Raw genomic sequence first — 24,888 nt, 5'->3', positions numbered from 1 at the left:
ATATATAACAGCCTTACAAACTCTAATAAAATTGGGACTTTGTAAAAAAGTGGGACTTCATGAATTTGTCTTGTTGCAAATAACATTCTCTATAGATTTAGTTAATGTTAATTACTCACTTATTAAGCATTTTTAGATGCTTGTTCAATTTATGTATTAGTTGTACTTTGATTTTAAATTAAAAGTTAACAAAGCAGAGAAAACAAAATAAATGTTTGATAAAAAGTGTACATACGTGTGACATGTCAAAAACTAACATGACACCAAGCAACCAACACAGTGAACTTACAATCAATTGAAACTCCTGGAATCTGGTCATTGTTTACAGAGAATACAAGAGGGTTACCATCACTGTCATTGGCTTTGAACTGAACAGTGAAATTAGTTCCCACTACAGCCCTTATTGTACCGTTCACAAAGTTTGCTCCTTGGTCATTATCATAATATAATTCCGGTGCATTATTTACTGCAAAATAAAATACAGGTAGATCATAAAAAAGGTTGATAATTATACTGAACTTTATAAAATACAAGTGTTGGATAACTGTCGTTAATATCAAGAGAATGTTTTTAAAATGTTTGAAAAGTATTTAAAAGAAAATATTTAAAAAGTTCCTTTTCCAGATAATGAACATTCTGACATTTTATACACACCTGCTAGTCTATGAAGCATTTCTGACTCTTCAGCAATCTTTTCACTTGACTTTGCAAGTTCCTCATTTCCTGTAAGAGCTAAATCAAACACACAGGCAAGAGCCTTGATCCCACATGTGTTAATTATACTGCTCATTTTTGCATTATCAAGGCCATCAACTAAACTTCTTAGGAAGTCAGGAACTTTTTGTGGACGATTGTAGTAAGAGAAATTTCTGCTAAGGGTGTACTCAAACAGACTTTCATTCATTTTAATATGCCCTGCATTAAAAAAGAATAAGTGTATCAATAACAAGATACTTTAAATACAACTACTTCAATAGATGAATTGTGACGGCCACAATCTAGTCGTCACTAAAAAGTAAACAGATTAAAAAGTTTTTATTTTAGATTTTACATCAGTGAATATAAAAATTTAAGACATAAAATTGCTATAAATATTAGTCTCTTTATTAAAAAAAATCAGTTTATAAATAAACATAACTTATTTATCCTTATGTGAGAGTAACAGGTGTTATAACATAAGTGTTAAAATTCATTAACTTGGTATATGCTTACAAATAAAATTGTGGGTGATTGTATATTTTTTTGTGGTATGGCTCAAAATGTAGACTACCCAAAATAGAGCACTGGGTTGGAGCAATTATGGTTAGGTGCCTTCCCAAAGGTACATACACCCAAAATGGTAAAGGTACTTTGTGTTGTGACCACCCTTCATACCTTTATGGATCACCACTTTAAACTACAATTATAGTTTAGTTTTTCACTTACATGATTGTCCAAATGGGAATATTTTCTCCTGGTCTACTGTTCCATCCAAAAGTTGGCTGTGGTTTTTAATGCGCAGTGTTGTTATGTTAATGGCTGTACCATTTCTGTACTCAACTGGATCTAAAATAAAAGAAATAAAAAACTGTATCATTTAGATAGCAGTACTTGTAAATATTATATATTAATGAAAAGACACACTTTTGTTGTATGATGTATAATATTTGCACTAATATATAATTATATTTTATACTAGGTGAAACACTGACACTTACTTAGCAATCCTCTACTGGTCTGTTTAAGGTTGTCACTTAGTTTGACACCAAAACCAACAACTCCTTGGATCGTAAAGACAATAACTGTGACGTCCGGGGAAAACACAAACTCATAATTAGTGGCACTTGTGCGGCGATACCTTAACTGTGAGGATGTCTCGAGTTCATCAATGACTAGAAAATTATAATCAATACATGTTATATGTATGATGTATTAATTACAATGTTCACATATCTTTTATATGATGGGTTAATTATATACTTTGTAGTTTTTTTACATTTTCTGCAGAAAATAGCCACACTAACACTATTTGAAAAAAAATTGCAGATCTTACAAGAAAAATATCCATACCAGCAGTTAAACCTAACACCTTACGAGATATACATTTTAACCTCTAAGCCAAGAATATTAAACGACAGATAATCCACTCGTGTTACCTGGAAGAGTTGTGATGTTTCCATTAATATTAATCACAGTATCATTTCCAGCTGCATTGGCATGAAAGCGAACCTAAATCAAATATTTAAGTATTTTTCTCTTTTTTTTCTTTAAACTTTGATAAGTTCTTTATGGTCATACTTAACTGACATATTCAATATAGGATTTGCAATACTCAAAGGCCTATAATTGTCAATCCAACAAAATGACCAAATACATTTATACTGTGGCAAAATGTTTGTCATTTTGTTTAATTTACAGGTTATTGTTCCAACTAGTGGTGTGAGTTGTCTAAGCTGTCATCCATACAAAGCACACAAAGATTACCCACAAAGTTATATACATGGTATTGGTGACTTGTATGCAAGTATGAAATGTGTGAAACAAAATACTTTAGTTATAACAAGTGTCATTGCCCTGTCACTTAAGTATAAAAAAGTACATTCATTTATTCAGTGTAAAAACTTACTGTATCTCCAGTGGCCAAGTTCTTTGCTGCAATAGCTGTGAAAAATGTGGCCTTGGTTTCAGTTCCGTTAATATTAAGTGCTGGTTCAGCTCTGCCTTGCATCATAAACTGTCCTGGTTGATCAACAAGGATGTATTCCCCATGTCCATTGAATGTGTACTTTTCATTGTTAAGAGTTGTGAAATGCGGATCTCCGAATCCAAAGCCTGTGTGTGTAAACAGTACGCTCAAACAAAATTTAGAGTAATATAGAAATATTTTATATGCTGTCAATTGAGTAAGGACGAGTTCGCAGATATGGTCCGCAGATGGAGTTCTGCGGGTCAAGAATTGATGCAGAATTGGGACTAGGTCAGGCACTTAAAACAGTACATGTATAAAGGATTTCACTGTCGCGAGCACCTTACTTTTGGGCGTACCAGGGTTTTGGAGTAGTGGGTCAAATCTGGTCTAAATCCTAGGTCTTCACCCATACAGAACAGAATAAAATATGCTTTGATTTCACATTTTATATTTTCAATATATATTTTAAAAGCAATACTTACTTCCATCTCTGGTTCTGTAACCTCTGCTCGTAGCTGTCGGTCTTCTTCTCCTATACCAAGAACAGAAATAGTTTCTTTGTCCAAAACTTAAACCACGACCACAGCAGTTGTCATAACCATCAATCTCTTCCTCTGTATACAGGAGATGCATGAACAGTTTAGTTCACAGATGTGCATTTATCACCAGTGAGTAAGTTTGATTTTGCTTCAAAAATTACAAATTTCATCCCAATAAAACTCAAGTTTTTACATGTTAACAACATTAAATATGTTCATTACAATTTTTTAGCAATTTTTTATTAAATTCTAAAAACAGCCAGCTAACGCTTACTATGAAAGCATTGTAAATTTATTATATTTTATGAAGGATTTGTGTTTTCTTAAAAGCTTACAAGCGGCTGATTAAAAAAAAGTTAAAAACATATATAGTTGTTTATAACAAACACTATACGTACAACAGAAACTATACGTTATCCTTACGGAACTTATATTTACTCTTCATACTGAATAAAAACAAGTTTTAAATTTTCCCAAACAATTAATTCATGAGGTATTTTGCGAGGTTAACATGATTGTGAAATTGACATGGTCAGTGAAATTTTGAATGATCTAACACCAAAGGGCGCTAAATAAAAATGTATTTTTTTAATAACAAACCAGATAAAGTAAAAACAGCCCTTTATAACATCCATACTTTTATTCAATGTCTTTGGACTAGACAAATAAATCATAAATGTGTAATATTAATGTAATTTAAAGCAAAAACTACCTTTATAATTTTCTCGTGCTTGTTGAGAAGATCTACCAGAAAGTAGTAGTTTATATCGCTCATAGTGACTGTAGAATCTACTGAACCACCCCCAAACATAACAACATAATGGGGGATTGACCGAGTCTGTTTCTCTTGTGTAGCATGGTAAACCTGGAATGTATAACAGTAAAAACAAAACTAAAAACCACCAGATATGTAAGTGACACAGAATATCTAATCTGTGGTGTATAGAAGTAATATTAAAGGTATGTGGTTTACATAATATAAGCAAGCACTTACCAGTAGGCAGCCTAAGACCGTATCTTCTCAGAATATTTCTTGTCAAAATAAAACGATCGTCTCGTTGCGCCAGCCTTCTGTTTGGTGGACAAGGACTTTGTCGTGCACGCCACACGGGTACAGGTTGCCTATGAAGCCATCTTAAACATCTAGTTCCCCTACTTTCACCATAGCTATATCTATGTATGTGAATTCCATTGATCCCTGCGTTTAATATTAAATAGTGATAGAATGAGTCTGGTGTTTCAACGTTTGCTTTACACTTTTCGTAAATGTTTTTGCACATTGCAAATTTGTTTTATTCTAATGTATAGCTATGGATAGTCAGTGTCATTCACATTTTCGTTGATGTGCATTTTCTCTACGACTTGTGGTCCAATAAAACAGACAAAATATAAAAAGATCTCATATTAACTTTTAAACCGGAAAACAAACATTTAAAACGCAATGTGAGACAACATATTTAAAACAAACATTTTTTATGGTTTTCCCAACTCCCTGAATCTTTTAGAAAATATTCTGTGGTAAAAATACTACAAGTGCTAAGGGATAGTTGACAATCATTGTAAATGATAAAACAAACTATAAGCCAAGGTGTGACTGGGTTAAGATGCCAGGCGCCAGCAAGTTTTAGAAATTTTGTATGTTATGATTGAAAGGGCTTCAGTATTTTAATGAACACAAACATTATTTTAAGAATAATTCTTAATTGTAATAGACACATAGCAGCATGTGACAGCCCTTACTAAATACACATAAAATAAAAATAAAACACTTACCAACGTTGCTTGTTGTATCCATGTCATATTTTCTATGAGAAATTGTTTGTATGTTGTTGAAATTGATAAAACCAGAAAAGCCATTGTTTACTCTTCTAATGGTTGGGTCTTTTTTAAACAACATCATTCCAGGTTGGTAAACATACAAAACAAAGCCATCTATTCCATCAGAAACAACAACACACTGGAATGTGCTTGGCTGGAATATATAAACAAACGCAGTTGAGACCTTAGTCGGTAAAAGTAACATACGCTTTTTATTTCAGGTCAGGTAAACAGTTTACCTTCCTAAAGTGAAAATGCAAACAAAATAACTTTGTTCATTTCAAATGTTATTTTTCGAGTTGTTACCTTATCCTCATATCTTCTGCGCGGAAACATAAGCTTTTGGTTCCATTCAACTCTAAGAAATATTCTTGGTTCAATGTTATATCCATATTTTGACATCACCAAGTCTTTGGCTCTCTGTAAACCAGGGATGGACATGTCCAATCCTTCAAAATCTTCATCAATCTAAAAGTAACAAAGCTATTTAATATTGAATGAATAGTTTTATCTAATTAATCCTGATGTGCGTGCAGTATGCCAGAAGCAAAGCGCATGGTATGCTTGAAATGTTTAAAGTTCATAACTCAAAATACCAGGTTCAACGTTCCACTATTGTTGGAATGTGTACGAGAAAGACATTTAACGGTAATTGCTTTGATCTACTGTTCAATAGGAAGTTGTTTAAAATCAACCATACAGAAAAATTAACAACCACGTTGAAATATTACCTACAACAATATATTGTAGCAGATAGTCGTAAGAAGCCACAAAGTGTATATGTAACAGGACAGCTTTGTTTCAACAGCTGGTGTTATCTTACAATTCAAGAATAATTAAGTTTCGTTTGATTATTTAAATATAACAAATGAATTAATGCAACTTGTTTTATCTTCTGAGCAGAAAACGAAAGTTGCTATAACAGGGATGTTCTGTTCCATATACTTTCCGTTTGAATGTATAATTGAATTTAACTTGCCTTCCCTTTATAGTGAAAAGACGATAGTTCTTATAACACATGGGTTCTGTTATATACACCGTGTGTCAGCTTACGATATCATGCATGTTACTTTGTTGAATGTTATTTTCTATTTTTAGGAATGGCGGATAATTTGGACAACCCATTAGCAACCACTAGGTTGTAACTGTGCCCAAAGACACATACACACAGTGGTAGCAGCAACAAACCTTGAACCCTTTACCTCTGAGTTAGAGGCATACGCACTAACCACTTTGCCACGGCTCTGGACATACCGGTTACCACGTATGTAACTTTGTATTTGATTGTGTTTTTGTGGTTGATTGTTAAGATAAATGAATAAATGTAACTTACCTTATCCTCATGTGGCCGACAGTTATTATCACAAGGGTTTAACACCTCGTGCCAGCTTACGAGTTACAATGTATGTTACTTTGTGGGTGTTTATTTTTTTAGTTTTTTTTTAATTTTTTTATGTATGCGGTTGACAATTTGAACAACCCATTAGTGACCACTGGGTTGGAGCAATTGCCGTTAAGTGTCTTGCCCAAGGACAAATACGCCCACAATGGTAATAGCGTCTTGAATAAGTGATGATCATAATAATACTTAATGTCATTATATACCAAGTATCTGACTGATCCCGATCTTGGATCGAAGTCATCCCAAAATGGAGCCATTCCAATTAGATAACCTCTTCTTAAAAAGGGTCTGTTAAGTGCCCATCTATATCCACTTCCTCGGAACGGTGTAAACAAAATACCATTATCATTGATATAAAGTAAATTGGTCCAACCACCAAGAACAGGCAAAGGAAGTCTTAATGTAAAACAACAAAATGAGTAAAAGTAAAATTTACCAGAATTTCAATACCTACCCAAAACTTATCTTTTTATTTCCTCGAGCTGTTTTGTAACCGTCCATAGGAAACAAGATCAATTCTTGACATATTTCTACATTCCCCCTTTTAAATAACCTGTGTGATTTATAAAATATAAAATTTATCTGATTACATCTAACTAGATACACAAACGAAAAACTTCAGCATAAATGCAACAAAGAGTGTTAAATTGACGCTGCTACAACTTTGGGACATTTCATAATAGTTGCTCCAATGCAGTCTTATTAATGAGCCATAGAAATTGTTACCCTTATGATAAAACCAAAAAAAAAAAACGAAAATTCATAAAGTTAATGAAACATAACTCAAAAGCTAGCACAAGATATAAAATATAACACTCTTCTTAATAGTCCAGTAAGCAATGGTAACAGGCTAGTGAGTTTTACAAGTTCTTTAAATCAATTGTATTTGTTGAAAAGCAAACATAGGCAAATAATCCGCAAACTTAGAAAGTTAACTTACATGAACCCTGGATTGCAAGTACATTTGTAGCTCCCCAAAAGATTCATACAAGTAGAACTTGCATGGCAAGGATTATAGTTACATTCATTCACGTCCTGTTTACATGTGGGACCTGTTAAATAAAAGAAACATTAAAAGATTAATACAGAGATACGTATGGTTGACAATTTCGACAACCCATTATGCATATGCACAACGAAAAATGAACTGCCATAGATTTATACTTCTGTCTTCGAATTTGGTAATGAATATCAGACGAATTTAAAACAACGAAGTGAGAGAACTGGCAGCAAACCGATGGAAATCAAAGCGGCATTTGTTAAAGAATTTTACCTCTCCATCCCCTTGGACAAATGCAGGAAAATGATCCGAACTCTTCCACACAGATTCCACCGTTCCCACATTTGCGAGGCGACATCTGGCACTCAAGGATGTCTTCATCACATAAGCCTGTATCGCCGTGCGTGAATCCAGGATCACATACACAAACATAATCTGTGGCGCGAACTTGGCATACTCCGTTTACACAGTCCACATCTTGGCAAAAATCCGATGCTGTTGTGTAAAAGAATAAAATAATGCCATGGTGTTAATAACTTATTCCCTTATGCAAATAACTACACTAGTGTCTTGCAACATGTGTGATAAAATACTATAAGGATTGTGTGTGTGTTCATTCCTATCCAGTATATATAATGTGCCTTATTCATACACTTTACCTGCACAAGCCAAAATACCATCTCCTTCTAAACCTTCCGGGCAAGAACATTCATAACTTCCAGGATTATTCGTGCAAATTGCAGTTACTAAACAGTTGTCGATTCCAAGAATACATTCGTTTATATCTGAAACACAATAGGTCAAGTTAATAGACTGATTTTAAATATATATTTCATGTTTTGTAGGAAATGTTTCTGTACAAAATTTTTAACTTTTATTGGTGAGAATTGGTTTGAACAGTTAACATTATGTGTTCTTTTTAAGGGCACAAAATCCAACATAGTCGCGACATTCTGTTATAAATCTGTTATTTTATGACGAACACAACAAACACCTACTACAAGAAGAACACAACTACTGCACAGTTTTGTTCCCTACATTTTATCTTTGTTTTTAGGTTACATTTTGACATTTTAGCTTTTATACACTAAAAATTGATCACTAAATATTCAAAATTACTAACCATTACAAGTTTCTGTTATGCTGTCCCATAGATATCCTTGGTCACATTCACACTCATATCCATCAGATGTAAGCAATTCAGTACAATTACTGTTCGATGGGCATGGATTGGAACTGCATTCATTCATGCCTAAAAATAAAATTTTAATTAAAAAGAACACCAAAGAATTTAGAACTATACTATCCATTCTGACTTTAAAAAGCGTTTACACAAAAAGTATCTATACATACAAAACATTGGATTTAAAAAAACCTATACAAAAACAGATGTACCAAAAAATCAGTTTCCAAAAAAAGTTTTTTTTTATTATGCCTTACAGCAATAGCAGCAAAATAATAAATATTTTCTAAGCCAAAACCTCATGCTCCCACCTTTAAAAGGTAAATTGCATAATGTTGTGTTGCAGCACTCCAGCCTTGTGCAGGACGTAATGACTTGACCAGTTAAGTTGCTTAGTACTGGAATGGATGAGGGCAAAGAACAACCAAATGAATCGCATACTTGTTGTGAAGCACAATCTGAGAACCCTCCATGTTCAAAGCTTGTTGTTCCATTATCAGCTGGATAAAGAAAGAAATAAAAAGTAAAATCCTGTTTTTGTTTTTTATTGTGAATAGGTTTTAATGTTTTTTTTAAATGGATGTTATCATTTGTTGTTTAATTTTAAAATCATTATTCTATAAACACAGAGTGAATTTTCTGAACTATATTTTAAGCTTTATAAATCCTAAAATCTTGCTGACTTAGGAAAATTTAAAAAAACAATTAAACTTTCCATTTACAAAAACTTTAAAAATTTAAACAAATATTACAATAATCCAAAGTTCCCTTAACATTACATTCTCTAGTTTCTAAAAAGTATAAAACTTATTTACACATTTTTTTTTATTCATATAAGAAAACTTACTTATAAACCCAGACCCAGCATAGACAATGCATAAAGATGCTGGAGGACAAACTTTTCCAAGAAGATGTTCATGGTTCCCAGTTTGTGAGAATCCATGGTAACATGTAAGACCGCGCTCTGTATGTAAAGTAGTTCAAAACAGATTTGATAAATAATAAATTTTACATTTATATCCGAGAAGTAGTTATAACACAGGCGCCTTATTACACATCATATGCTTACTTTCAAGTTTTTCCTCTTATTTTCTGCTCACTTTCAAGTTTTTATGCTTACTTTTTATATGTAACGCGAAAATAGGCATGGAGGGGAAGACTGATCACCTGGTATAACTATATATTTATAACTAAACGAAAGCCTAAATATTCAACCCAATAGTTACCTTTCAGTTAGAGCAAATACTACTAATTTTTTTTATGTTATTTAAACTGCAGTGATACGTCATACCTGGACATTTAGGGAACTTGACACTTCCAAGCAGCTTTTTCATTACATTGAATCCCTTCATAATGGTGGGGATGATGTATTGATACCTGGGTGGAACAACTCCCATCAGCCATTCTCGCAACTTATCCACACAGCAGCGAGCTTCCCAAGCAAACAGGATCTTTGCGTGGATGAGATCATCAAGGGTTCTGGCAAGAATATAAAAGAGTTTTGCCAATATAAAGAGTACAACAGAATCCTATGTATGTAAATCACTTTATCCTTGCATGGCCGGAAACTGATAGTCTTTATAACACGTATGTTCATACACCTTGTGTGTAATTTTTTTCATGTATGGCTGGTAATTTGGACAACCCATTAGTGACCACTGGATTGGAGCAATTGCTTTTAAGTGTCTTGCCCAAAACAAATATAAACTTTCTACATACTTGCAAACTGTTGCATGATCTGTTGATTTAATCAAATCCTTGGCTGCGTTAATTGACCAATGTATCAAATCATCCAGAATATAATTGTCGCAAACTGGTTTTCCAAGTCCAAATGTAGGTATAGGAACATTGGAAAGAAAATGAGGCAAAGAATCAGGTGGAGCCATAGGACTTGGACCGGTACATAAATCATCGATAGCTTTTGCTAAAAAGAAGAAAATACAAGATTTTGAATAAATGAATGAATGTAACTTACTTTATCCTCGCGTGGCCGGAAAACGACAGTCGTTATCACACGGGTTTAACACCTCGTGCCAGCTTACGAGTTACCATGTATGTTACTTTGTGGGTGATTTTATTGTAACTATAGATATACTAATAAAGATGTAACAAATGAGAATTAAAATATGGGGAAGAAAGATCTTAAAAAAAAACAACAACCAGAAAACATGTTCTACGAAAAACAATCTGAAAGCCGCTTACAAGTTCAACAAAACTACTAAAAAAAAAGATAGAAAATTAAGATGAAACTAAAGGTATTGAGGCAATTAACAAACTAATTACCTGCATGCTGTCCACTTAATCCTGCTGCTCTAAGTGCATAAAACATTCTAGTGATCGTTTCTGCGTTGCGGATTATTTTCTGTGAAATTAACATGAAGAATAGTAAATTTTGCTTCAATACATTTAGTTTCATTACAAAAACTTTAAAAATTTAAGTGATGATCAGTAGGAATTGAAAACGTTTTTCTTGATTATATGTATAAAGGTCTAAATTGTAAGCAAAACAGAAACAAGTGCGAGTGAGCATAAGGTGTAAGCCAATTAAAATATAATAGGGTATGACTTCTAGAAGTTCTTGGCCGCACAAGATAATAAATCAGTTATTTAACCTATTGTTAATACTCCATACTATTATACATCATAATAACAAGCAAAGTTGGAAATACATACACGATACTCCATGCGAACCCCAGGGATAAAGTCCAATATCGAAGGACAATCTGAATCAAGGCAATCAATCAAAACATCAGCAAGGCAGGTTGCAAGGTTGTTAAGATACATTCTGGTAAAAAGTAGAAAAATGTACCTAGGTTAAATCGTAGGTGGTGTTAGATTTATGGCTGGTTGTATGTGCTGTAACTGGTTTGAAGCTTTCTGCCGCTTTAATAATCTGTGTCTTAATCATAATTAATTGGAATTGAAAAGTAGTGATTAAAATAGTTGACTTAATTTTAGTAAAAAGGCCAAAACGTTTTATCACTAAAACTTGGTGAAGTATATAATAGCAGTAGTTGATACAAAACTATCTAATGTAAAAGTGTTGCTGCTTACAGGCATATATGTTTGTTCCCGGTATAAGGATAGTCAGCTAACCAAGGCTTCACACATTCAAGTGCTGCTTCAAATCCTTTCTTTAATGTGCAGTTTGGTAAAAACTTGATGTCATCTGAAATACACAAAGGTTTTAGTAAAATGTATTATGTATAAATAAACTACAAAAATCGAAATCATTTATAAGCTTTTTGGGGTGTGTTAGGTGAAACTTTGGTTTTAAATGTATGGTGTGCCACAAAAATAAAATGCTTAACCCAATGCTTTAGATAACGTTAAGTATACACAGTTAGTATAATGTTGAAAATATACACTATCTTCAAATATATTTTTAAATAATTTAGGTTTAGATTAATGTTTGTGCTTGCGAATCAAGGAAACCTTGTTCTTATGCTAACCTGGTCCATCAGTTTTGGGGCAATCATCCCTGGGTATTGGTGTTGGAATAGAACGGTTGTTACATTTTGGTTCATCACAAATTTCATATGTGCAATTTCGTATTAATGTTGTTCGGTTTCCTTCACTTATTTCTGGTTTGCACATGTAATGTGTTTTATTCGATGGAATACATTCAGCTTTTTCCACATAATCTGAAAAAAAATAATAAATTAAATGTTTCATTTAAAAAGTTCAACAGCAATTTACATTTGTAGTCGCCCAAAACATTGTAACTCGAACTGAAGACGCAATTGTCATCTTCATTAGGGCAAATAACGACTTCAAACTTTCCATCAATTAAAGGCCCATTCTTGTATAAGTAGATTCTGTCACCAGATGCACAAGACTTATGGTTGGAATGATAAGGGGGTGGGTCAGATCCAAGGTTACAGCGATCTTCATAGCAAACTGTCATGTTGCAGTCCGATGCACCTCCTATGAATGAGATTCCCAAGGCGCAACTCAAACTTGTGTGCCGGAAGGCACATGATCCGAGCTCAACATGAACTGATGGAAATAAGAATAAGAAGAATTAATTCGTGTTAAATGTTTAAAGAATAAAAGTTGTATATTGAGGCCTGATAGGAAAAATTTAAAAGTTATAACATAGTTATTTTATTAGACCCCATGTGACCAGTAGGTATTACTGCAAAGCGGCTTGCTCATGCCCCCATGAAGCAAAATACCCAAAAATTCTTACAGTAAACATTGTGTGCATTGAACAGTCAAACATAATAAAGTCACCACAGTGATTTTTGCTTAAATGAAGAATGGTAGACAACAAAATAAAAGTTTTTTAAAATATCTATTTAAAAATGTTTTACAGGTCGCAAAATATGTTTGCATCATCTGGACCCACTAGTTTCAAATAAAATATTGTAGATATATTATACCTGTACTTCCGTTTTCAACTTTTGTTAAATCCCAAAGCACACATATGGAGTCATTTCGTTGACAGTCAAAAATCTGGGCTTGATCTCTTATGAGTTTCCCTCCCTTTCTTGTAAAGGTGCGCATTCCATTCATACAAGAGACAGAAGCTGAGTGTACAAGTTAGCATTACAAAACACCAAAACTAGCTAACCAAAATAAAAAATTTCAAAAATCTACCAATAGTTTAAAGTAGTTTGCAATACTTGAAACTGTATGATATTATAATTTCAAATAGAAATAAAAACACGTTTAATTCAAATGGCTTGTTGATACACTTGTACTTGTTCCTTTTGAGAAAGTAAAAAATAAATCTTACATGTATATGGCCTGTTACATTCGTTTCCATGGCAGCATTCGGACCTATGGCATTTGGTTACATTTATTCCTGATGTTCCAGTTAATGCGACTGCTTCCCTCAGTTGGTCAACAGACTGTGGTAGGGAACAGTCATAATTTTCAGTGCAATGAGAGACAGGAGCACAGTTGGAAAAGGCACCGGATACTTTTGAGCTGCCTGTAATCATATAATATTTATACAACAACAAGATGTAATTTATTACTAGACTATATTAAATATTAAACTAGAAGGTGTGAAATAGCTCTTTGAGTGGAAAATCATGATTGAATTAATGTAAGTTTATCCTCGTGTGGCGGGGTATTGACAGTCATTGTATGGGTGTTCCATTTCATAAATCTTGTATTTCCTTACTACAAGCTAAGTGATTGTCCTATTTGACTTGAATTCGTATTGACTTGGTAAGATGCACAATTTTAACTCAAAAGCTATTGTATTTATTATATTCAAATGCATATTAGTAATAAATTGTCAGAACAGCATTTTACGTTTATCATACTTCCAACAGCAACACTTTTTATTATAATTTTCACTGTTTAAATTTTGTACTTGCCTGTATCAACCTCTCCATAATATATTGCACACACTTGGCCATGTTCACATTCCATTGAACTGAGGCCACTATTGAAATCAAGTGTTGATAAACCGACTAAGCATGTAGTAGGTTCTGCAGATGTATTGAAATAATGAGATTTTGAAGAAGTCTGCTCACACAATAATTAGAATTCATTAGTTAAGTCATGTAAGCTTGATTGGTAAGAAAGCTTATAAATCATAAACAATGTTATACAATACAAGTGACATGCTTGTTAACATTGGTATTTTCTATCTCTGTGAAATAAAAATTGCGAATCCTAGTAATTTTTGATTTTGGTTTTAAAGTTTGTTTTAATCATATTTTGTCATTTTGTCATCTCTTCAAAAACAATAGCAACATCCACATCCTATTATTTAAATATTGAGGAATCAACAGCAACAGTTAAGGAGTGTGGAATAAAACAATTGTTAACATTTTTCTTTCATTTCAATTCTGTGCAATAAAACATGGGAGAATTCCAGTAGTTTAAATTTGTTTTAATCACTTTAACCTTACCTGGCTTGTAACCATCATTGCACATATCTTCCATACAACAGTCCACTTTTTCACACTCAACATAATCAATGTCGGTAAAGTTGCTCAATATCCTCCCAAAGTTTGGAGCTGAGCATCCTGGTGCACAGATAGAACGTGGTGCGCAACCCATATATACACCGGTCAAATTTCGTCTTGCTGTATTAACAAAAGTACAGTTTAAATTAGCATTTTATTATCATAAGTAACATTCAGAATATATGAGAAAATCATTTTTCATTGATTCGGGAGAGAGAGATGGTTTTAGAACATTAGTGCACTAGGTGCACGCAGGCATTGTTACTTTATTTGTGCAATGCATAATTTTTTATGTCAATTGGTTTTCTTCTGCGTATTGGGGACTGTAAATATCAACACTTGACAGGTTTATAAATACAAAACTGTTTAATTTAAGTATTAGCTGTTAATTAAAACAACTATTGACCCTAAGTAAGCAGTGTTATGCTTCTTAACATGGCCAAACCTAAAAGCTACATTAAATTTTAAATTAGGTGTCATTAATACAAATAACATTACATTATATAGTTTAAACTTCTGTTCAAGTAAACATTAAATAGTTTTTAAAATTTTTTATTTTAATGTACAATATGCATTCAAGAAAATGTTACCTGTTCCGATTTTTCCAAAAATTGAAAAACAAACTTCATCCTGTTTGCACTCTTTATATGCAGGTTGGCTTCCATTCCTTTCAGAAGGGCCAATATAACAGGTTACGAGAGGAGCTGAAATATTTAGGTTGAATTTAACTGTTGTACACGTTTAGTTAATATTTTTTTATATTTTAGTTGTTAATGTAAAAACTTAATTTGGGAAAAATATACAATAATGCCATAGTTGTATGATCCAGCTACTTTAAACAACAGTTTTTTTTAAACAGGCTAAGTATAGGAAAAAAACTGTCAATAATATTGATAAAGAATTATTGAATAATGGAATAGACTACAGCAGTGTAATACCTGCCATAGAAAATCACTTTTTATAAAAAGAATTTTTAATCTATTCTTTGTTACTATACTTACAGAGATACATAAAATTTATGTTATTTCTTACGTTTAAACGGCCGATTGCAATTAGTTCCATTACAGCATTCACTTCTATTGCATTCAGTCAAGTTGGACTGTGATTTATGTCGCAAGTACTGAATGGAACCAGGCAGGGAGCAATTATAATCTTTGCTGCAGTGAGATTTAGGGGCACATGCGGAGAAAGCAACTTTTTGCCTTTGACTGTCAAAGGAGTTTTCACCATCAGAAATTGACCCAAAATATGTAGCACACACTTCATCTTCTTCACATTCTTGGCTTGGAAGAATGTTTCGGTCTTCAGCAGTTGACAAACCGTTATGACAAACTGCAGGTTCTTGAAACAAAAACAAAATACTCATAATTAAATACCATTTGTTTTATGCATCCCGAAACAATCTATTATTTGCACACAAAATTATATATTTTCATACTATATGTAGATCACATACTTTTATGATTGGTTTGAAGATTTGATGCAAAAGCGAATTCTGATCACTTTTTAATTTTTGTTTTAAAGTTTGTTTTAATCGTATTTTGTTATTTTATTAGTTCTCCAAAAACAATAACAAACATTGTATCATTTAAACAGTGGTGATTCAACAGCAAAGCATCAGTTGTTAAAACAGGATTTAAAGAAAAAGTATGTGCAACTGCATTAGTAAATATGATTGGTTTAAAGATTTGATGAAAGAGCCTTTATAAAAATAAACAGCCTTTAGCCTTTATAAAATTAAACAGCTCTTTAACTACCTTTACCTTTATTAGAATATACAGTTGCATAAATCTAACACTAAGTTGTAACAACAGAATAAAAATAAAATATCTACAACTTACCTGGCCGGAAAGCATAATTGCACAAGTCATCAAAGCAACATTTCACAATGTCACATTGACCTGGGGGTACTCTGTTTCCACCTGGAACTGTACCATTTCTGGGTTTGGGTGGGGCAGTGACATTGGTACACAGACGAGAACAATTAGAATAAGAACCACAGCCGGAGAATGCAGAAAGATTTCTTTCACCGTCTGAAAGTCAAAAAAACAAAAGAATGATTCTGTATGTTCATAAACAATTTTTTTTTAACTTTATTGTTTGATCTTTTTTCACCATGCTTTACTTCCAATTAGACCACTTTGAAACACTTACCAGTATTAATTATCCGCTTTTTTTAATTGCCAATATAGTTAAATATTTTTCACAAGTTTAAAACCTACATTACAGCAAACAGGGGCCTTGGCTTCCTATATTAGGTTAGCATGTTTACAAAGCTTTCTAGCTTTTCACCTGTTCTGTTGTTAAGAGCATTATTGGATAATCTGTATTGAGTATAACAGACTTGATCTGGTTCACATTGCATCACAGATGGTTTCCCACTGCCTGGAGATGATGGCCCAGTATAGCATTGCAGCGGTGGTTCTATAAAAAATATTTATCAATTACAAACACATGAAGTTTTTGGGATAATAGGCCAAGTATTGATGGCCCAGTATAGCATTGCAGCGGTGGTTCTATAAAAAATATTTATCAATTACAAACAGATGAAGTTTTTGGGATAATAGGCCAAGTATTGCCTAAATCTAAGGTCTCGTGGCATTCTATGGGAACTCACCCATATAAATGTAACTTGCTTTATACTCTGGTGGCCGGAATACAACAGTCGTTATAGCATGGGTTTCATACACCTTGTGCCAGCTCACAAGTTATCATGTATGTTACTTTGTAGGTAATTAGTTTTTTTGAATTTTTATAGATGGCTGATAATTTAGACAAACCATTTGTGACCACTGGTTTGGAGCAATTGTTGTTCAATGTCTTATAGAATAAAACACGTCCAGTGAAGCCTGAAATTTTTTTTTAGAATAGAAGCAAAATGACAGCTTACTTGGTGGAATATTGCAAATATCTTCATAGCAACATTCATACGAACTACAGTGCGTTACACTGATTTTAGCTCGATTGGATATCTCCGACCTAGCTAGTGGGGTGTTGCAGGGTATTGAGCATGAACCTTTCACTACACAATCATGGTATGATCCATTCACACTTTTTCCATCTAAAACGTCGACCATGAATGTAGTAAGAAAGGAGAAATAAATTTTATTCTTATAATTTTTTTTACCATTAATGCACATACCTTGCAAAAGTAAAGTGTATCATTCGCTTAAGTGTTTATAAAAGTTATGTTTTTAAAATATATATAGAGAGAGATTTTTGTAACTTACCAATATTAAAAGTGAGTTTAAAAGCAGCACAAATTTTATTACGTGAACACCTAGTGGCCACAACCTTTCCTTCTTCACCTCGATGAACACCAAGAATACATGCCTGGCCAAGTGCTAAAGAAATGTAGGATTTTAAGAGGTAAATATGCAACATTATGTACTATGTAAGTGGTATCTATAAAAATGGTAAAAGACAAAAATGTCTAATAAAGAATGCAAGAGGTTTTTGAACAAATACAAATTTCACCTAAAATGACATTATCAAGTAGTCAAATAGAATAAAAGATATTTACTAGTTTAATTTATTATTTAAAACTCCAAGTTAATTTTTAAACCTCGACTATAATGCCATTAAAAATTATTCCGATGAAAAATAGTTTAAGAAGTCACCTGGACATTTTGGAATTCTCCAATCTTTTAAAAACTCATAAACTATATTGATTGCTTTTTCAATGTGGGGAACCAGATGCTGATACTGTGTTGGTAATGAGTTTTTAAGCCAATGCACAAATTTTCTAACATCGCAGCGAGTTTTCCAAGCAGCCATAATCTTTATACGTAGATCATCAAAAATTCTAAAATATCAAAGTTAAAGGTGGTGCAGTTGATATATTAGTTGAAATTTAGGTGCAAAATAGTGAAAATTAAGGATATAGGAACAAAACTACCAGTGTAAAACACAATAATTGTTAAAAAACCTATTAACCATTTCTTAAGATGTCTTATCTTGAGAAACATATTTATTTAAGGTTTCTAATAATTTAAAAAATAAACAAGCACCAAGGGCATTTTAAAAGGTCAGGCATGATCAATAAATAATGGAGATCATCTTAAGATCAACTTTAAAAAATTATATCAGTCAACTGAATTATAAATTTAAACAAAAAGATTTTTCAAGTTATTAAAAAAAACTAAATTCACGAAAAATGTAATTACTTAAAAACTTTAATAAAAACTTTGTATTACTAACCTGCAGATTTCAAAATGGGTAATATCCTTGTTAAACTGTCTTCCTGCCTCTAATGTCCAGTTGAGCAGATCATCTACAATCATTGAATCACAAAATGGTTCACCAAGATTGGAAGGTAAGAAGGTAAAGTTTCCGATGAGGGGACTTAAGTTGCCACAGCACATTAGGTCCAATATCTTGTCCATGTCGGTTGAATTTATTTTCAACAAATCACCAAGGCTTTGGATATTGGTGATTTGGGATGCTAACTGTACGATAGACTGAAAAAAAAGAATTGTGTTTTTGTATAATATAGTTTCTTAGTGAAAGTTTTGCAAAAAGACAATGAGTCAAATTAAACAGATTTTTAGGTGGTTTGCAATTTGGATCGCCCAAAGTACTAGCCTACTGTGTTAAAGTATCTTGCCCACGGCCACCTATGCCCACAATGGTGGCAGAGACTAGTATCAAACCTAAACCCCCACTTTAGAAGCTGGTGCCTTAACCCCTGTGCCTTGTAAACAGTTAAAATATAATCAAACAAACGTAGCTAAGAGTTTTTGAACCACCATTACCGGGTATTGCTTTATTAGCATTGGAACAAGGTCAAGTATAGTTGGACAGCTTGATCCTAAGCAATACTTTAGTGCATCAAGTCCACATTTAACTACTTTGTTTAAATTTGCCCTGAGAAACAAAGTTTAAACAAAATAAAATAGCAAAATAAATAAGTGGAAAAAACAACAAAATGAAACTAAAACTTCATACAGACTAAAGATCCCTACATGTATAGGATTTGACTACCTTTTTTAAAGTAATATATCTTATGTTACAAATCGTTACCTACTTCATTTAAAGAATACCTATAATGAGATTAAAACATTGCCTTTAAAATAATTTTTATAGGCTATTTTAGTAGTATGTTATATTTAAAAGCAACACAATATATTTCCATAGGGTTATTACCTGCACATGGTTATATTAGAGTAAGGTAAATCTGCAAGCCAAGGGTTGATACATTGCATAGATTTGTGGAGGACATCTTTCACAGTACAGTTGGGAAGCAAATAAATACCTGTTGCTAAAATAACATAATGCCACATATGAGAACAACATAAGTAAAAAAAAAAACAGTTTAAAATAAACAACATTAACTAAATTTTTATTTCGAATTCAAAACCATTTATCTTTAATTTTTACCCCAAAATATTCTATTTTTTAATAATAAAAAAAGATTTTCCCAGGATTAAAAGTGCAGCTGTAAACTTAAATTAACCACATTAAAAAGGTTTTAATTGGTTCTACTTGAAACACCCAAGTGAACACACCATTTTTGGGCCTTGTACATTGTGGGACAGATCGCTGATTGCATTTACTAGTTGAACAAAACCGGACTTCACATTGCTCAAGTTGTGCCCCCACTGTTGCCTTTCTTATATTTTCACAAGTCAGATGGGGCTTAAGATAGGAGTTAACACACAGGTCACTGGTTAATTGATCTGAATAAAAGAAGTTTTTCAATAATTAGCCTTGACATTTATTCTGCCATTTGTGAGTTTTAACTTCATGACATACTTAACATGGGTTTTATTTATAAATTTTAGTATGATAATAAATATCATAACTAATAACAACAAAAGAGGTAGAGGAGTTAAAAGAAAATTGTCTTAACATCTGAAAATAAAAAGCCTACAGGTTCAGTTTGTCTTTAAAAAGTAGACGGGCAACAACAGTCGATATACGTGGCAGGGCAACAACAGTCGTTCTGTTATATGCACATTGCGGCTGCTTACAAGCTATCACCTATGTAATTTTGTAAGTAATTCTAGTTATGTATATTGTATTATGTTTCCTGTATATTGTAATTAATAAAACACTTACAAACTGTGCCATTATCAGTTCTTGCTGTAGTTATAATGGTACCGCATTCAGGTGAAGGACCTAAAAATACAAAGAAAAGTAATTCTATTTTGTATCTTTGATGACAGTAGCAATTGTCAGGATGTCATTAAAAAAGGGACCATAAACCATTTACCACACACAAAATATATAAGTATTAACAGCACTTCTCGGATAAAAGGGAAACCATTACACATCCAAATAATGGAAGCCAAAAGTGTGCATTAAACATACCTGTGCAGAGTTCAGGATATCTAGCTTGTGTACCAGTAAAACAGTAGAAGTTAGGCACTGAAATGTGGTAAAAGAGGTGGCTTTACCATACTAGTAATTATAAAAACAAAAAAATCTGTTTGTCTTGTTTATAAATTTCATTCATTGTGAAGCTCAAAATTTTGATATCTGTTAATGAGCTTTTTATGATCATGTTTGTAGAAAGAAAGAAAAGGCAGGTGCTTATGAATATGATTTTTGGTAAGTAGGGACACTTAAAATACACTTCTGTAACTGGAGAGAACAGAATGGGAACCTATCTAAACAACTTACTAAATACAATGCCCTAAAATGCTTTCCACTATAACTGAGCGGTAAAATATATTAAAATAGTTTTAAAGTACTTAAAGGGAAAAAAATATTATTTAAAGAATGTCCTATATTTGATATACTTTACAGTAGTTGATTTAACATATATATCGCATACATAGCAACGTATGTTACCTGCAAAAGGGTGGTTGCAATAATTTTCATCACAGCATCTTATCGGGTCACAGGTTTGGTTACCAGTACAATTTAAGGAGCACTCGCTTCTGTCAGCACAACCGACCCTGGTTTTGCCCATTGTACTTCCATTGTGGTTTGAACCACCCCCAATCATTATCGTATCTGTACCAGAAAGTATCATTAGTACGATTTTTTATTTGCGGTACCGTACAGTTGTCTTATTTTTTACACCTTGTTCTTGCGCACAAGTTAACTTATTTAAGTGATCATTAGATTTTGAGAATCTATAGTGAAATATCATATACAAAGATAGACATGCCCACATTTGTAGCATAAAACCTTCAAGTATTGTCTGGTTTGGGTGTGTGTACTTTAAAAAATATAAGTATTTTAAGTAACAGTGCCGATGCAACAATAAAACAGGATATAAATGAAGCGATGTTAATATAATTTACCATTGTGGTTCATTGAGGGTTGGGTGGAACACACTTGGCCATCATCACAAAACTTTGTTTTCAAATTCTCAAATGAATGAGCATACTCTCCATAATAGCATGAACGATTTTTTTGTGGCACTAAAAATGAATCGTTTAAAGTTAGCCCTTTTATGGCAACAAATATAAACAGTTGTAAATTTAGTTCTAAAAAATTCAGGATTTTGAAACAAATTTTAATCTTTAATTACCTATGGGTGGCCTGTTACAATAGCTCTTATTGCAGCACACAGTAGCATAGCAAGAGGTAATGTTGTATCCAGATATCTGGCGCAAGTCTACTAATGCTGGTGGCATCGTGCAGTTAAAGGTAGAACAGCTACTTTTTGGAATACAGTCATGGTACGATCCACCACCAACCCCACCTCCTGGGCAAAATTTAAATTAAAAATGTAATAATAGGAAACTAGATTTTTAGTAACACTAAAATAATTACAACATGAATGGATAATAATTATCTAGTTGTAATGTATGTATGTATCTTACTTTATCCTCGCGTGGCCGGAAAACGACAGTCGTTATATCACGGGTTTAACACCTCGTGCCAGCTTACGAGTTGCCATATATGTTACTTTGTGGGTAATTATTTATTTTTTTTGGATTTTTTCATTTTTTATGTATGGCTAATAATTTGGACGACCCATTAGTGACCACTGGGTTGGAGCAATTGCCGTTAAGTGTCTTGCCCAAGGACACATACACCCACAATGGTAGCAGCGACGAGCCTTGAACCCATTACCTCTGGGTTAGAGGCAGGCGCGTTAACCACTAAGCCACGGCGCTAGTTTAACCAAATTTATTGAATTGAATAAAATTACTAGCCAGTATTACTTACCTACATTAGCAGTACCATAAAAAGTAGCGCATGTATCATTAACCCCACATTGCTTGGCTGTAATGTTGAGTGGGTGCAAACCAGAAAAGCAAGTGAGTGCTATTAAAATATAACTGAGATAATTCTGTAAATCTGACAAATTTAAAGGATTGGAAAAGTGCTGCAACATAATTTCTAAATATTGGTCATACCACATAGTTTTTAAATATTGGTCATATCATTTAAACTGCAGAAGTGCCACAATATAATTTATTGGTCATACCACCAGTTGTATAAAATTTAAACATGTATCTTTTAATCTATATACAGGTCATAATGCATTTTGCAATTGAATCTTGTAATATACTCTTGAATTCTTGTAATATACTCTTGAATTAAGTAAATACTTTTGGGTGGGCACTGGTCACTTGGAATGCAAGTATCATTCGCATTTAGAACTGTTCCTTCAGGGCAAACACACTTTTTACAAAATGGTGAGCAGGTTGATGGTGCAGGTATTGGTACATCACATGTTGGTAATGGACAGCCGCTACCACATTTAACTGATATCAGATTCCCAAGGCAAACTGCAAAAAAGAGCTTTTAAATTCAATTTAAGTTTGTAGCATTTTTTTGAAAAATAGCTATGGTTTTGTGACATAGTTTTACACAAACGGCTCTAAATAAACTTTTTACCGTTTTGAAAATCTGCTACACCCTTCAAGCTTACTGTTAAAATGCACAAGTACAGAAGAAACTATATAAAGTAACACTCCAAAGTTGCCGTTCAACTAAATCTTAAAAATGCTTCATGTTTACTTGAAATCAGTATGTTTCATATTATTACTTTTATATATTACCTGAAACTGGATTGTTGCATAAATTGTCTTTACAGCATTCTATTGATTTGCATCCTTCTGTGCCAGTACAATTCGAGGAGCATTGAGATTTATCAGCGCAATATAACTTTAGTTTTGTTGTGAGATTACCTAGTTTACAAAGTTTTATTACATTAATGAGAAATTAAATGCACAGTTTAGTTTATGGTTTAAAATTTTTAAAAAGAATAATTTTGGGTTTTTACCTTTACTCATTTTTAGTCCACAAACCACAGAAATTAGTCGAAGAGAACAGAAAGCAAAAAATTATAAAATTAAAAAATTACTAGCTTTATATTTTAGTTCTCAACACTTTGGGCTCTATGCAACAAAACTATCTACCAATCTATGTTAACTTACTGTTTCTATCAATAATACGCTCCATGGCACACTCTTGTGTTAGACCACACAATGCTCCCCCTAAAGTGTTAGATGAAATACCATACTCTCCAGTATAACATGATGGGCCAGTTTCTGTAACAAAAACACAACAGTAAACAAACTTATATCTAAAGATCTAAAGCTTCTTTTACAGAGCCAATTCTTTTCAAACTCACCAGGCTTGTTACAAAGAATTCCAGAGCAACACTGAAGATTATTGCATGATGTAAAGTTGTAGCCTGATGTCTTCCGCAAATATTGCACTCCTGCTGGTAATTTGCAGTCAAATGTCGAACAGCTCATTTTCGAAATACATCCAAAATATGTTCCATCAGTAATTGTGTATTCTCCTAAAAAATCACACTAGTAGAATTTGCTTAAGAAATAATTTACACTTTTCTATCCTTGTGTGGAGAGGTATAGACAGTCCATATACAATAAACACTTATTTGAGACAACTCATGCCAACTTATGAGTTACCACATATGTTACTTTGTAGGTAGTATTTGTGCTATAATATTGAAATCTTGAACAACCAATTGGTAACCCCTGTGTTATAGCAATGTCTGGTAAATAACTAGCCCAAGAATATACATGGCCACAACAATAACACCATCAATGTAGTAGGTTTGAGTTTCGATACAAGCGCTAACGATTTATAACCAGTTTTAAGATTGAAAGGAAAATAAGGGAAAGGCTAACCCTGGCTTAGATTTTAGGTGAACTAATGTGGCCTAAATAGAATAAAAAGATTAAAACACAAAGTATGGAAAGGTCACTTTACCTATTTTAACCATGCCTTGATATGTTACACATGTTTCATTAAAACCACATTGTCTAAATCCAAGACTGGTAATTGTCCTTGTTTGTATACCAAAATAGCAAGTAGGTCCTAAACAAAACATGTTTTTTTATTAATAGGTCACTTAATGAGAATATTTTTAAAAACAATACAACAAATCATAACAGTTATTTAAAATGTT

General features: G+C 32.8%; 1 protein-coding gene across 1 annotated transcript in view; it reads right to left on the bottom strand.

Annotated features, from left to right (window-relative positions):
* Nucleotides 1–24,888, bottom strand: part of LOC149738692 (uncharacterized) — a 40,102-nt gene that overhangs the window by 7,800 nt on the left and 7,414 nt on the right. Inside the window, exons 14-65 of the mRNA XM_089874307.1 lie at nucleotides 24,690–24,797; nucleotides 24,082–24,255; nucleotides 23,885–23,998; nucleotides 23,507–23,635; nucleotides 23,054–23,233; nucleotides 22,668–22,766; nucleotides 22,024–22,200; nucleotides 21,794–21,913; nucleotides 21,336–21,500; nucleotides 20,853–20,909; nucleotides 20,601–20,660; nucleotides 20,048–20,218; nucleotides 19,686–19,800; nucleotides 19,295–19,406; nucleotides 18,741–19,000; nucleotides 18,161–18,345; nucleotides 17,771–17,884; nucleotides 17,431–17,601; nucleotides 16,833–16,964; nucleotides 16,382–16,573; nucleotides 15,573–15,881; nucleotides 15,131–15,244; nucleotides 14,484–14,660; nucleotides 13,940–14,057; nucleotides 13,352–13,545; nucleotides 12,996–13,142; nucleotides 12,310–12,609; nucleotides 12,063–12,254; nucleotides 11,665–11,779; nucleotides 11,284–11,395; nucleotides 10,894–10,972; nucleotides 10,330–10,534; nucleotides 9,902–10,089; nucleotides 9,458–9,574; nucleotides 8,922–9,110; nucleotides 8,551–8,679; nucleotides 8,087–8,212; nucleotides 7,701–7,922; nucleotides 7,368–7,479; nucleotides 6,882–6,980; nucleotides 6,631–6,823; nucleotides 5,332–5,493; nucleotides 4,981–5,179; nucleotides 4,202–4,405; nucleotides 3,920–4,072; nucleotides 3,151–3,282; nucleotides 2,606–2,811; nucleotides 2,136–2,208; nucleotides 1,698–1,871; nucleotides 1,426–1,545; nucleotides 655–915; nucleotides 290–466 (exon numbers count right to left, since the gene is read on the bottom strand). Coding sequence (XP_089730433.1) covers nucleotides 290–466; nucleotides 655–915; nucleotides 1,426–1,545; nucleotides 1,698–1,871; nucleotides 2,136–2,208; nucleotides 2,606–2,811; nucleotides 3,151–3,282; nucleotides 3,920–4,072; nucleotides 4,202–4,405; nucleotides 4,981–5,179; nucleotides 5,332–5,493; nucleotides 6,631–6,823; nucleotides 6,882–6,980; nucleotides 7,368–7,479; nucleotides 7,701–7,922; nucleotides 8,087–8,212; nucleotides 8,551–8,679; nucleotides 8,922–9,110; nucleotides 9,458–9,574; nucleotides 9,902–10,089; nucleotides 10,330–10,534; nucleotides 10,894–10,972; nucleotides 11,284–11,395; nucleotides 11,665–11,779; nucleotides 12,063–12,254; nucleotides 12,310–12,609; nucleotides 12,996–13,142; nucleotides 13,352–13,545; nucleotides 13,940–14,057; nucleotides 14,484–14,660; nucleotides 15,131–15,244; nucleotides 15,573–15,881; nucleotides 16,382–16,573; nucleotides 16,833–16,964; nucleotides 17,431–17,601; nucleotides 17,771–17,884; nucleotides 18,161–18,345; nucleotides 18,741–19,000; nucleotides 19,295–19,406; nucleotides 19,686–19,800; nucleotides 20,048–20,218; nucleotides 20,601–20,660; nucleotides 20,853–20,909; nucleotides 21,336–21,500; nucleotides 21,794–21,913; nucleotides 22,024–22,200; nucleotides 22,668–22,766; nucleotides 23,054–23,233; nucleotides 23,507–23,635; nucleotides 23,885–23,998; nucleotides 24,082–24,255; nucleotides 24,690–24,797 — 8,133 coding nt within the window. The remainder of the gene's footprint in view (nucleotides 1–289; nucleotides 467–654; nucleotides 916–1,425; nucleotides 1,546–1,697; nucleotides 1,872–2,135; nucleotides 2,209–2,605; nucleotides 2,812–3,150; nucleotides 3,283–3,919; nucleotides 4,073–4,201; nucleotides 4,406–4,980; nucleotides 5,180–5,331; nucleotides 5,494–6,630; nucleotides 6,824–6,881; nucleotides 6,981–7,367; nucleotides 7,480–7,700; nucleotides 7,923–8,086; nucleotides 8,213–8,550; nucleotides 8,680–8,921; nucleotides 9,111–9,457; nucleotides 9,575–9,901; nucleotides 10,090–10,329; nucleotides 10,535–10,893; nucleotides 10,973–11,283; nucleotides 11,396–11,664; nucleotides 11,780–12,062; nucleotides 12,255–12,309; nucleotides 12,610–12,995; nucleotides 13,143–13,351; nucleotides 13,546–13,939; nucleotides 14,058–14,483; nucleotides 14,661–15,130; nucleotides 15,245–15,572; nucleotides 15,882–16,381; nucleotides 16,574–16,832; nucleotides 16,965–17,430; nucleotides 17,602–17,770; nucleotides 17,885–18,160; nucleotides 18,346–18,740; nucleotides 19,001–19,294; nucleotides 19,407–19,685; nucleotides 19,801–20,047; nucleotides 20,219–20,600; nucleotides 20,661–20,852; nucleotides 20,910–21,335; nucleotides 21,501–21,793; nucleotides 21,914–22,023; nucleotides 22,201–22,667; nucleotides 22,767–23,053; nucleotides 23,234–23,506; nucleotides 23,636–23,884; nucleotides 23,999–24,081; nucleotides 24,256–24,689; nucleotides 24,798–24,888) is intronic.

This window comes from Ciona robusta, chromosome 3 (genome assembly GCF_009617815.1).
Source record: "Ciona robusta chromosome 3, ASM961781v2".
NCBI classification, from domain to species: domain Eukaryota; kingdom Metazoa; phylum Chordata; class Ascidiacea; order Phlebobranchia; family Cionidae; genus Ciona; species Ciona robusta.
This window is presented reverse-complemented; position numbering and strand designations above follow the sequence as displayed.